The sequence below is a fragment of the Chiroxiphia lanceolata genome, chromosome 9 (assembly GCF_009829145.1).
Source record: "Chiroxiphia lanceolata isolate bChiLan1 chromosome 9, bChiLan1.pri, whole genome shotgun sequence".
Lineage (NCBI taxonomy): Eukaryota > Metazoa > Chordata > Aves > Passeriformes > Pipridae > Chiroxiphia > Chiroxiphia lanceolata.
The window spans coordinates 30,797,290-30,808,157 of record NC_045645.1 but is presented as its reverse complement, the minus strand read 5'-3'; the positions used below and the strand labels follow the sequence as shown (position 1 = coordinate 30,808,157).

At 52.5% G+C, this 10,868-nt stretch overlaps 1 protein-coding gene across 1 annotated transcript; it reads right to left on the bottom strand.

Annotated features, from left to right (window-relative positions):
* Nucleotides 1–360: 360 nt before the first annotated feature.
* On the bottom strand, nt 361–10,497 carry NCF2 (neutrophil cytosolic factor 2). Its single transcript, XM_032696774.1, is given in 18 exon segments — nt 361–600; nt 1,903–2,065; nt 2,295–2,406; nt 2,484–2,635; nt 3,137–3,180; nt 4,713–4,791; nt 5,150–5,212; nt 5,497–5,638; nt 5,856–5,899; nt 6,734–6,793; nt 7,525–7,632; nt 7,951–8,085; nt 8,273–8,361; nt 8,364–8,380; nt 8,691–8,773; nt 9,182–9,199; nt 9,201–9,410; nt 10,465–10,497. Coding segments are annotated over 18 exon segments (1,650 nt in total). The 3' UTR covers nt 361–502.
* Between the last annotated feature and the right edge of the window lie 371 nt (nt 10,498–10,868).

Here is a 10,868-nt window from a genome sequence, read left to right as displayed (position 1 = left end):
GTCCCTGCGAATTTGAATTGTGAGTTGGAGCAGGGTGAGGCTGTGTGGTGCCTCCTAAGCTCTTGGGGTTGGCAGTAATGTTTTAAGGAAGCAAATGCTGTTCGGCCTTTCCTGGTCTGTAGCTTCCTGAACGTCACTTCCCTTTTTGGATCTGCTGATGGGCTGTAACTGCGGGTGGCACCGCCCTCTCGTGGGTTTTCCCAGCTCCTGGCATGTCTGTGTAAAAGCTTTGTTAAGGATAGGGCAGGTGGGACAGGGCAAGTCCAAGGGGCTTGGCAAGCACAGGATTTAGGAATTCCTAACAGGAAGACAATTAGCAACTTCTTAACAAGTACCTGTTTAAGAGAACAACACAAAAGGTAAAAGAAAATATAAAGCTTTTAGTACAAATAGCAATAATATAACTTCATTATGAAGTTCATTTTCAGATGCAGGGATTAATATGGAAACTTCTTAATGGCAACAGTTGAATTTTTTTCCACGACTTTAAGCTCTTCTGAAGTCACTTCTCTGGTTCTTCAGTGTTAGGCTGCTGAACGAATGCGGATGGGAAGATGCCAGTCTTCCCGTTGCACTGGCCTTCTAACCAGTCTTCATTCACTGGAAGAGAAAATTGACACGGTTTTTGTCACCCCAGGGATGCAGAGGAACATAATTGCCTCCATGTGCTCCAGACAGGCCTGAGATCACCATTTTAAGGTGCTTCTGCTGATAAGCCTTTGAGCCATGCTAGAGCCTGGTAGAGAGGGGAATGTGGAGGAAAGGGGATGAGAAGGAGCTAGGAAGAGAGCAAAGCTACAAGGTAAGAAGGAATGCCAAATGGAGGTGGGAAATCAGATCAAAACATGGACCAAGGGCTTTGGAAACTGCCTTGAGTGGAAACAAGGTGAGTGTGGAGAGCAAGGAAATGATCTGATAACTTGGGCTGTCCTCTTCAAAATAAAACTAAATTGTATTTTCACCTGTTTTACAAGTTCACATAAAAACGCCAAAACAAACCCCCAAAGCCTCTGCTACCCTTGGTTTGAGTAAAGCCTGGGAGCTCGAAAATCTTGCTGTGGGGGAACCAAATGAGGTGAGAACTACCTTTCAACGGGAAATATTTAGCTCAGCAGTGAAGGAGAGAGTAGGATTTTGGGACTGGGGGAGTCATCAGTGCTGTATGGTGCAAATACTAACCTGTAAAATCATAGAGGGGGGACTGTGATTACTTGTGTACTGCTGCCAAAGCCTGCCAGCCACCACAATTACTGACAGAGCTACAGCTAGCAAGGTATCACAATTTTTTTGCCTTCAAAACTTATTCCTGATGTCTTGATTTCACTCAGAGGCCCCATTAAGGAGGGAAACATGCCCTGTGTATATAATTCTTCAGCTGATAGGGGCTTACCAGCAGTTTTTGCTGAAGCAGTGGCTTTGTCCCCTCTGCTGTGTGTTCTGCACAGGCTTGAAAGGATCCAGCTCAAACATATGTACTAGATCTTGCTGAGATTGTCTCTGTTTAAGCCTCAGTTCTCATAGAAGCACTAAAGACTAATATTTAACAGGATTCAGGCTAATGGAAGATTGTACCCTTAACAAGCAAAGCAGACAGGAAAAGGTGCCATGTAAGAGGAATGGGAGCAAGAGCTGCAGCCAAAATGAGGCATCTCCTTGGAAAAATCCACTGTGAACAGTAAGCTTAAACACAGCTCAGGTGGAACTCCTGTCTTAAATGCTTGGGGAAGGGTTGATGGCAGAAACAGGACTGTGATGAAAATGTGTTGGAAGTGTGCGTGACACAGATGTGTGGATGGGAAGCTCCACTAGAGCTGGAGGTGCTCTGCTGCTGCCACACTAGCCTTGCTCTCAGCAGAGCTGACAGGTCCCTCCCCTGCCCTGTCACAGGAGGAGCACGATTACCTTTGGATAAAACCAGGATCACATCTCCTGCCTGAAACTCCAGGTCTTCAGGTTGGGTGGCTTCATAGTTGTACTGTGCTACAACTTGGGTTGGTCCCATCTCCTCCGACGTTGCCTCCTGCGGAGACTCCTCTGGTTTGCCGTCTGGTAAAAACCCCTCTCCCTAGGGCAGGGAACAAGCTGGTAAGGACACACACCCTTTGGCTTCTCCTTTTTCTTTGTAATAGAACAAGAGAGACAAGCTCTGCTTCTCCTCCTCACCCCCTCTTTGCTCCTCTGCCTTTCAGGAGGGCGCTGGCTTGCGTTGGAAGCCACAAGCCTGCACTCATGGCAAGGAAAGCAAAGGCAGGAGGGGGAAGAAAAGGTGGCTGCCACCTGTAGGTGTCACTGACCTCCGTGAGGTCACACCAGACTGTGAGGCAGTTGCCCTTGCTCTGGCTCCAAGCTGCATCCAGGTTCTTTGCAGTCAGAGTCACCAGCTCTTTGCTCTCCGCAGGCTTGTACCTGGTGTGCAGGGATGTGGGTGAGGCTGGGAGCCCTGGGAACACGGCTCTGGCTCCCTGCGATGGGCAGGGCCTCACCTCAGCTCCGTGTGCTTGGGCTGCAGCTCCAGCTTCTTGCAAACCAGGTCCAGGAGCTCTGTGTAGGAGAGGCCTGGCTCGGCCCTCAGGGCAACCGTGTACTTGTAATGCACCTTGAGGACGCAGGGGCTGGAGGTGGGTGGTTCGGCCTCCTGCAGGCAATAAAGGAGTTGTCACCTTGTGCGGCTTGGCAAGGGAAGGGAGAGGGACTGGGATGTTGAAACTGTGGTTGCCATGGTTGTGGTTGGTCAGATTGTGCCACCCAAGCTATGGCTGGATGTTGGCTGGTTGGCAGCCCCTGGAGAGAGCCCAGTAACAGATGAGACACTTGGCACCGAATTGTGGCTTTGGGGTGACCAAATTCAAGCTCTGTCCACCCTCCAACCCCCTCATTCTTTTTTTTGAGTTGGGAATGTTTTGTTTTCCCATCTCTCTCCCCAGCACGACTTTCTGATGTGCTGCCCCTGCCCAGGAGTGTGTGCACTCCAGCCAAACTCCTATTTCTCCCTTCTCAAGTGCCTCAGGTCAACTAAGATGTTGCAACTGCACCAGGTTAACTAAGATGAGAGTCCCAAAAAGCAGCTCTAGTTGTCTGGTAAATGCAAGTTTGTGGCACCAACAGGACCTTGGGGTCTGCATTCACAGGATGTTACCTTTGCTGTGTCTCTTGGCTGCATCACAGTATCAGGAATGTGGTCTGTGGAGGAGGAAAGAGGTGGCTCAGCAGGTGGAATGGGATGAGCATTGCTGCTCTGTGCCTAAATACGTGGCCAGATCTCCTGCAGCAACACCAACCAACCCTGGGGCCAGCAGTGGTCCCTTGAAGGGATCTGCATCTGCCACAATGGGCTTCATCCATAAGATCTAGATAAAACCACTGAGCAGAGGTTTGGGCTCTGTGCCTTCCCTCTTGCAGGGATGGGAGCTTTAGGGGTGGGATGTCTTTCCTGGGTGGATTTTTAAAAGATAAATGCAAGCTGCTGGTTTTAGTGTCTTTTCTCTTAAAATTTCCCTAGATCCACTGTGAAAACTGAAGGCAGTCCCTGTCCTTCACTGGGGCTGTAAAGCTTAATTTAGACCTCCAGGCAGGGTGCTTTCATGCAGGTTTGTTGAAGCCTCTTCACGAGGATCTGGTCTACATTTTGGCAGTGCTGTGACATGACTCTTCCTTACGGGAAGAGACAGCTATGCTGTTGAATGTGGTCCCACTAATTGATCCAAGATGGCTTTTGATGGCCTAAAGGTGGTCTTTGGGGTTGTTGGATCTATGAGCTTTTTGTTCTTAGCTCTGAGCCACAGCCACCTTCTGTGTCAGCTTTACCCCTGGACAGCCTATGAGGCTGCTCTGCTTGGGACACAAGCCCTGTCCTGTCGATAGTCATCCTTTGATCCACCTTTTTCCATGACCAACTGGCTCAGGCCTACCTCAGAACATGGGGCTGGCAATTGGTTCTTCACATATTCCTGGTTTTTTTGGCAGGTTGGCCAGACTGAACTGCACCAGGTTAACACCTGGGTGGTACAGTCTCTGCACAGTGGTATTTTCTACCCCAAAAGGGTTTTTCCTGCAGCTGTGCGGAGCTCACAGCTCAGCCACAGACCTGTGACACTGTGTGATTTTTCAAGAGAGGGCAATTCGCAGTGCATCCTCTCAGCTCTTGGCTCTGAACAGCCATTTCAGACTGCAGCAGTGACATTCAGCTTCCCAGCATGCTGAACCAACTGTGCTGGGGGCAACGTGGTGACCCTGGTGCCGCCAGCTCTGCCCCAGGCCTGGAATGTGGGACCACTGGGTCATATTGCCCAGGAATCCCCTTCCCAGGGCAACCAGAGCTCCTTCAAGCCCAGCCCTGCTCAGGGCAGCAAGAAAACCATCGTGGGTGCCCTGCTTGAAGGAGATGCCTGTAAGGAGCCTTCTATTTCAGCTGCTTTCTTGTCCCATTCTTACCCCCAGGCCCTTCTTCTCATTAGTCACTGTGCTAATTAAGAGCACAGAGGGACTTGCTTTTCTTAGATATTCACGGGCACTGTTTTACTCCATCGTCAGCACTGCAGTTGCTGTCTTTGCCTCCTGCTCTAATGTGTCCTAATCCTTGACTGCAAATGGGGCTGGGAGCAAGACGGAGATGAGCCTTAGCCTTGGTCTCAAAGGGTCAGGATATGGCACAGAGGAAACCACCTCAAACCTGCTGCTGGGGTCCTCCATCCCTTCAGCTCCCCCCCTCTGACCTGGCACCGGCCGCCGTGGCTTCTCTGGCACTGTGGAGGTGGGTGACTCGGGCATCTCGTCCTCCACAAAGGTTTCTTCCTGTGCCAGTGGAAAGAAGGTAGTGCTGTCAGTCCCACCCCTCCTGAGGTGCTGCTGCCTTGTGCAGCCCCCTCTCCAACCAGCTGTTTTCCCAAAGTCTGTTTGGGGTCTTGAACTGTGGTGGGGTGACTTCGCTACCCTTTAACTCTCCAGCATTGCCAACTGCTACCCAGGGTGCCACCAACACGATTTTGCAGATCTCTGAGCTCAAGTTAAGGTGACCATGAGCCAGAAGAACCAACCCCACCATCGTGAGGGGGAGAGAACTACAGATATGGATCCTACTGGGAGGTGGGTGGTGGGTGAATATGTGGGGATCTGCCTTTCCAGGACACCGTCTCCTCCTGGGCCTCCTCACCTGGATATACAGCTTGTTCTGGAGCTCCACAGGCTCAAGGAAGTTGCAGGGGACAATCCCTTTCTGCAGGGGGAGGAGAAATGAGTGGTGACTGCCAAGCAACTCACCGCTGGAGGACACAACCAATCGTATCCTCACCCTCCCCTGCATCCAGGAGAGTTCCTGGGGCTTGAATTTTAGTTTCTGCAGGTTGGATGGGTTTCACTGAGCCCTGTGGCCTAAGCCAGGGAGGGCATAAGGGACCTAAATCAGAAACCCATTTAGTTGCTCTGGGCAAGGCTTTGCCTCTGCAGAACCTCACCACATCCACCCCACTACTTGCCCTGCTGCCAGCACACTCCTGGTACCTTTCCATTGAACATCACTGTAGCCCAGTTGTCCTTCTCTTTCTTCAGGACAAAGACAATGTTTCCTGGCAGGACCTGCAGCTCCTCAGCGGTCTCAGGGATGAACTCATACATGACACGGTGTGGCTGCCCTTGGAGGGCCCTGGGTGTAGAAGCAGTGGATGGGTCAGGAATGCTGGCAATGCTGTTATTTTCCTCTGTAGGGATAATCCAGACTTCTGCCTCCTTGTTTCTACCATCCATTCCTCATCCCCCTTGAATTTCGGGTGCCAGCTGGATGCTCAGCCATGATGGTGCAGGATGGGGTTGTGCCTGGCTGCGTGGGTTAAACAGCATCGACCATCCTTCATCCAACTTACCTGAGGATTTCTGGGGTCTTGGGCCTGGGTGGAGGACCAGAGGTCTGCCAACAGGAAGAAGAAAAGGAAAATCAGCAGTAATCTGGAAGATTTTGATTGCTTTGCAGGAATATTCTGCAGCCTTCTACCATGCCATCACCCCAACACCTTCCTCCCTGTGCTGGTGCCTTAAGTGCCGTGAGGAATATCATTGGCTTTGTTCCTTCTAAGGAGTTGTTTTCAAATTCTCCCACCTGCAGTTGGTTTTCAGAGGCACAATCCTCTTTCCAACTCGTGACTGTAGTTTCAGCTCACAGAGGGTTGAGATGTCAACCCCTGACTGCATTGAGAAGGGCGCCGTTTATCTTGCACAATGGTGCAGCAGTGGCTGTGCTTCCCCATGTTCTCTCAAAAAGCTCCTGTAAAAATTCTCACACACCTTAGAGATGGAAGATGCTGCTACACATCTGGAGAATGGCACGGGAAATGAGAAGGGCTTTGGGAACAGGGAGGAGGATGGAAAGGAGAGCAGAACTGCCCACTCAAGCTTAGGCAGAGGATCCCTAATGAATCCTTCGTGGAGGCTCAGAGACTGCTCCCTGCTGAAAGCTGTCATCCCACAGCGATGGTGGGGGCAGAGGATGTGCCACCAGGCCACCACTTCCCCATTCAGGGAACCAGTTAACCTCAGCCATGGAGGTGGGTAAGCTTCCTGATGATGGAGGCAGCAGCTGATCCGTGGAGGCAGCGCCTGCCTCCTCCCTGTGGCAGTGGCAGAGAGTTCATGGTGGTTGCTGATGGTGCTGTCTGCTCCCCACCACAGGCCAGAGCCCTTGGAAGCTGCGGGGTGACATCCACCCCCACATCCTCCTGGACTGTTCACTGATTCATAGCCTTACTTGTGGCTGGAGGGGAGCAAATCCTGAGAAATCGTCCTTGTCCACCACAGATGCCACCACCTAGAGCCAAAGACAGACAAATAGTGACTTGGTGCTTGTAGACCTCTGATGTCCACCCTCTTCCTTTGTTGTTGGCCAAGCCAAGCTCCTCCAAGCCAAGCTTGGCCAAGCCAAGCTCCTGCTTCAGGCTCGAGAGGGACTGTGATTTTAGGCTAAGCATCTTGGACTACAGGCTGAGTGCTTCTGGCAGCAAAGCTCCCCTCAGTGAGGTAAGTTCTCCGCTCAGCCTCGCTGACACTGTGCTTTGAGACCTGAGCCAAAGGGTGATATCCCAGTGACTGGGTTTTGCACACTCACAGGAGAAAAGCCTGCTTGCTTATCTGAGATGAAAAGCCCATCCCAAACAGAGCAGGGGAAGAACTGGAGGTTGTTTGTGGGTGTCAGATGCAAAATAGCTTCTTTCCCCCACCCCTGAAAATATCGTGGCTTGAGTCAAAGTTCCAGTGGGTTCTTTCCAGCTCATTGTTGGCTGTCCCTCGTGTCTCACTAAGGAGACAGAATGGAAATAGGCCATGCTCTGCAGGAACATGCTTTTAGCTCCTCTGTTCTTGCAGAGTCCCTGTTCCACATCCCTCTCTCCACACCTGGGGGGATCCCAGAGGCACGGACCAGCTCCATATCTCTGGCTGCCCACCAGGCAGCAGATGGCAGCTCAGAGGGGTGGTGAGAGGGCAGACAGCAGCTCTCCTCAGCCCACAGGCTTGGTCTAGATAAATATATTTCTTTCTTACCATTGCCTTCCCCAGATAGTCCTTCTTCTCCAGCTGAGCCACTTGCTTTTCATTTGGCCTGAACAGCTTCCCCACAGGAATGGCCACCAGCTCACAGAGCTGCTGCTTCTGTAGCACAGGGGAGACATGGAGTCTTTGGCAGTGAGAGCAGGGACTGCTGAATGTCCCCTTTTGCCTCTGGGGTTTGGGTCTCGCTCCATAAAGTCAAACCACTCTGTGACAGCCTGACCCCAGCCCTGACATGGTCCATTGAACCCAATCTTCCTATGTCTGCCTTCCCAGTGACCCAAAGCTTTTCCCATGGACTCGTGTCTCACTATGATGCCCATTCCCACTGTGCTTTTCTCCTGCTAAAAGGTGACTGGGATTTTCCTGCCTGAGGGGCTGCTGGGAGACAACACAGCTGTAAGACCTGCTCCTCCCTACCAGGATGGCTTCCATTGCCCTGTCAATCTTGTTGTGCTGGGGCTCAGTCTTCATGCTCATGGCCAGAGTCAGGTGCTCTTCAGCCTTCCCCCAGTTCTCCACCGTGGCGAACACCAGCGCGATGTTGCAGAGAATCTGTCGGAGGGATGGGGGCAAGGAAATGAGCTATGGGAGCAGCCAGACCAGGAGGGCAGCATAGGAGAGGACAAGCAGGACGGTGGCATTGCACCAGCTTGCTTGTTTTTTGCAAAGCACAAAGAGAGCCTGGTTGGCTTCTTAGATTTCTTGTGCTGGAGAACAGACTTTTGGGATCAAAACTCACCTCACAAGCAAAGAGCCTGTAGCGTAGCCCCAGGATCTTGTAGTCAATGAGCTGGTTGCCTCGCAGCTGGGCCAGCGCCTCTTTGAATCTTCAATGGCCTTTTCATTGCTGTGGAGGAGAGGACAAGGGTGTCACCAGGTTGTGGTGGCAACCTGCCTGCCTCCAAGCCTATGCCTAAACTTGTGGGAGTTCAGTTGGCTCTCTCCTTGCAGTGTTTCAGACACCCCAGGGAAGGAAGGAGAGATGATCCAAGGCTGGTGTTAATCCCAGGACTTGCAGGTGCTGAAGAACAGGAGCCTGTTTGACCTCAAGGGGTTCCAGTTTGGCCCTTGAGGTACCAATCTGCCTCGGGCCATCCTGAGCTGAAGGCAACTGTCTCCACAAGCAGCAAAAGTTAATTTTAAACCCTTCCACTCACTTCTGCCTCTGGTAAACACGGGTCCCCCGATGGAACTAAGCCACTGCCAGGTGCTTGTCACAGCCGATGCTCAGGGTGAATGCCTGCACGGGAGTAGGAGTGGGGCAAAAAGGGGGTTAAAAGGAGGACACCTTTAGAAAACTGGGGGCATAGAGCTGTTGTACCTGTCCTGCTTTAGCTGAGTGGCCTAGGCTGGGCTCTGTGGGTTGTCTCCCTGCAGTGTTGGGCATTGGGGGGGGGAGCCCGTGTCAGGCTCCTGGGTTTTTTTTGAGCAGCGAGCCATGGGCTGCCGCTGCTGCCTCCCCTCTGATTTCACGGGGAAAACAGGTTCAGCAGGAACAGCCCAGGGCTGTCTCCCTTTCTCACAGATTTAAAAGTCCCCAAATCCTTCCCTTAGGCCATGACCCTCAATTCCTCCCTTCCCCCACAGCGTCCACGTGTCTGCAGGTCAACAAGTGAGAAGGATTAGCAGCGCTTTGGCTGTACTTTACCTCCTCCGCCTCCGCCAGCCTCCCCCAGGACAAGGTGGATGCAGCCGATGTTAAAGCAGATTTTAGCAGGGGGGTTCTGGACGGCTGTGAAGGCGTCAGGGCAGCACTCCACTCCTTCCTGTCCGCTGCCACACACCCCTTCTTGCCACAGCCGGATCGTCTCCACCAGGGGACAATGGGCGTGATGGGAGCAGGGTGTGGATCCCCGGCTGTATCGTGGGTCTCGTCCCTCTCATCGTCCTCCTCGTGACGCTGCTCAGCTTCTCTGTCTCCCTTCTGCCTGTACTTCTGCCTTCCCCCTGCCCGTGTCGCAAACCTGGCAGGAAGTTGCTTCACTGCATCACAGCCCCGGGATGGGGAAGTGGGGCAGAGGGCTGCCCCTGAATCAGTGGACTTTCGTGGGGTGCACCCCTGGTCCTCATATCCCCGGATTGGCTTCTCTGGCTTTTCCATGAAAGCCCTACGATTTTGTCAGCGAGGTGGTTCATCAGGACAGATTTTGGATTGCAAAGCCGCAGGGCAGTTCTCAGCTGAGCCCCCGGAGCCCTCTGCAGCGCGGTCCTCCATGGAGGGCGTTGCTAAATGGTTCCCCCAGGCAACTGCTGGCAGGCTGCCTGCCCAGCTGGAAAGGTGAAGCACACCTAAGGCACCACCTGGGAAAACTTTGGTCCTTCCCCCCACCACCACCGTGTTGCCTCAGTGTGGAATTCTACTGCCGGGGGGACACGGAGCTGCCCACGGATGGGGTTTCTTGTGTCAGGGCCATGCTGTGCTGTGTCCTGACAGCAGTGGGAACTCCTGGTCAGCCCAACATCACTTCTGTCCAGGTATTTTATGGCCATTGGAGCATGACCTGGCTCTGGAGCGCTGCTGGGAGCACGGGGACACACAGAGCATGTGACCAGCAGGGATGGCAGGAGTCTGACCTGCTGCTGACTCAGAGGTTTGGAGCTGAGTGCTCCACACGTGGCTTTTAAGTATTTTTGGAAGTACTTTGCCGCTGCCACATCTACTAGCGATGAGGTGTGATGTGTATTTTGCAAGGGCTTAAAATATGTCAGCAAGACTCTGCCCTTGTGCCTTTACCCAAACTTCCTCAGCAAATTACAGAACTCCAGCAGTGGGAGGGAGGCTGAGGAGGAGACTTCTGAGTCCTGCTTTGGGAGAAACCTGAGGCCCTGAGCAAGGAGTTGGGTTTTAGTCAAAGTAGGACTGAGCACAGCCCTGAGCCTGGGGCTCTCTCATTCTCCAGCTGTATGTGCACCCTCGCATCCCACCCGTACCAACTGGCTCCCAATGGGCTTCCCCGGGAGCATGGAGGAGGCTCTGTGACCTCCAGAAAAGCAGAGGAATGCAAACACTTCATGATGCAGGAGAGGTGTGGGGAATAGCAACATGGTGAGGTGTGCAACACCCCTCTGAGGTGCCTTATCTCACTCCTGTGAGGAATGGAAGACTCCATGGAGCAGGAAAGGGTTCACCTTCTTGCAGGGGATAATTTCTGCTCTTTTAATTGACTGAACTGGTGCACTGCTGGGTCAGGTTTACCCCAAAACAGGTACAAGGGGAGCTGGAGGAGAATGTGAGATCATCCCTGTGACAATGTTGGCTTTTTTTTTCCTTGTATTTCAGAGAAAGATGGGAGCACACAGAATGCTCACCCTTCTGTTTGGGTATTTGTCATGTA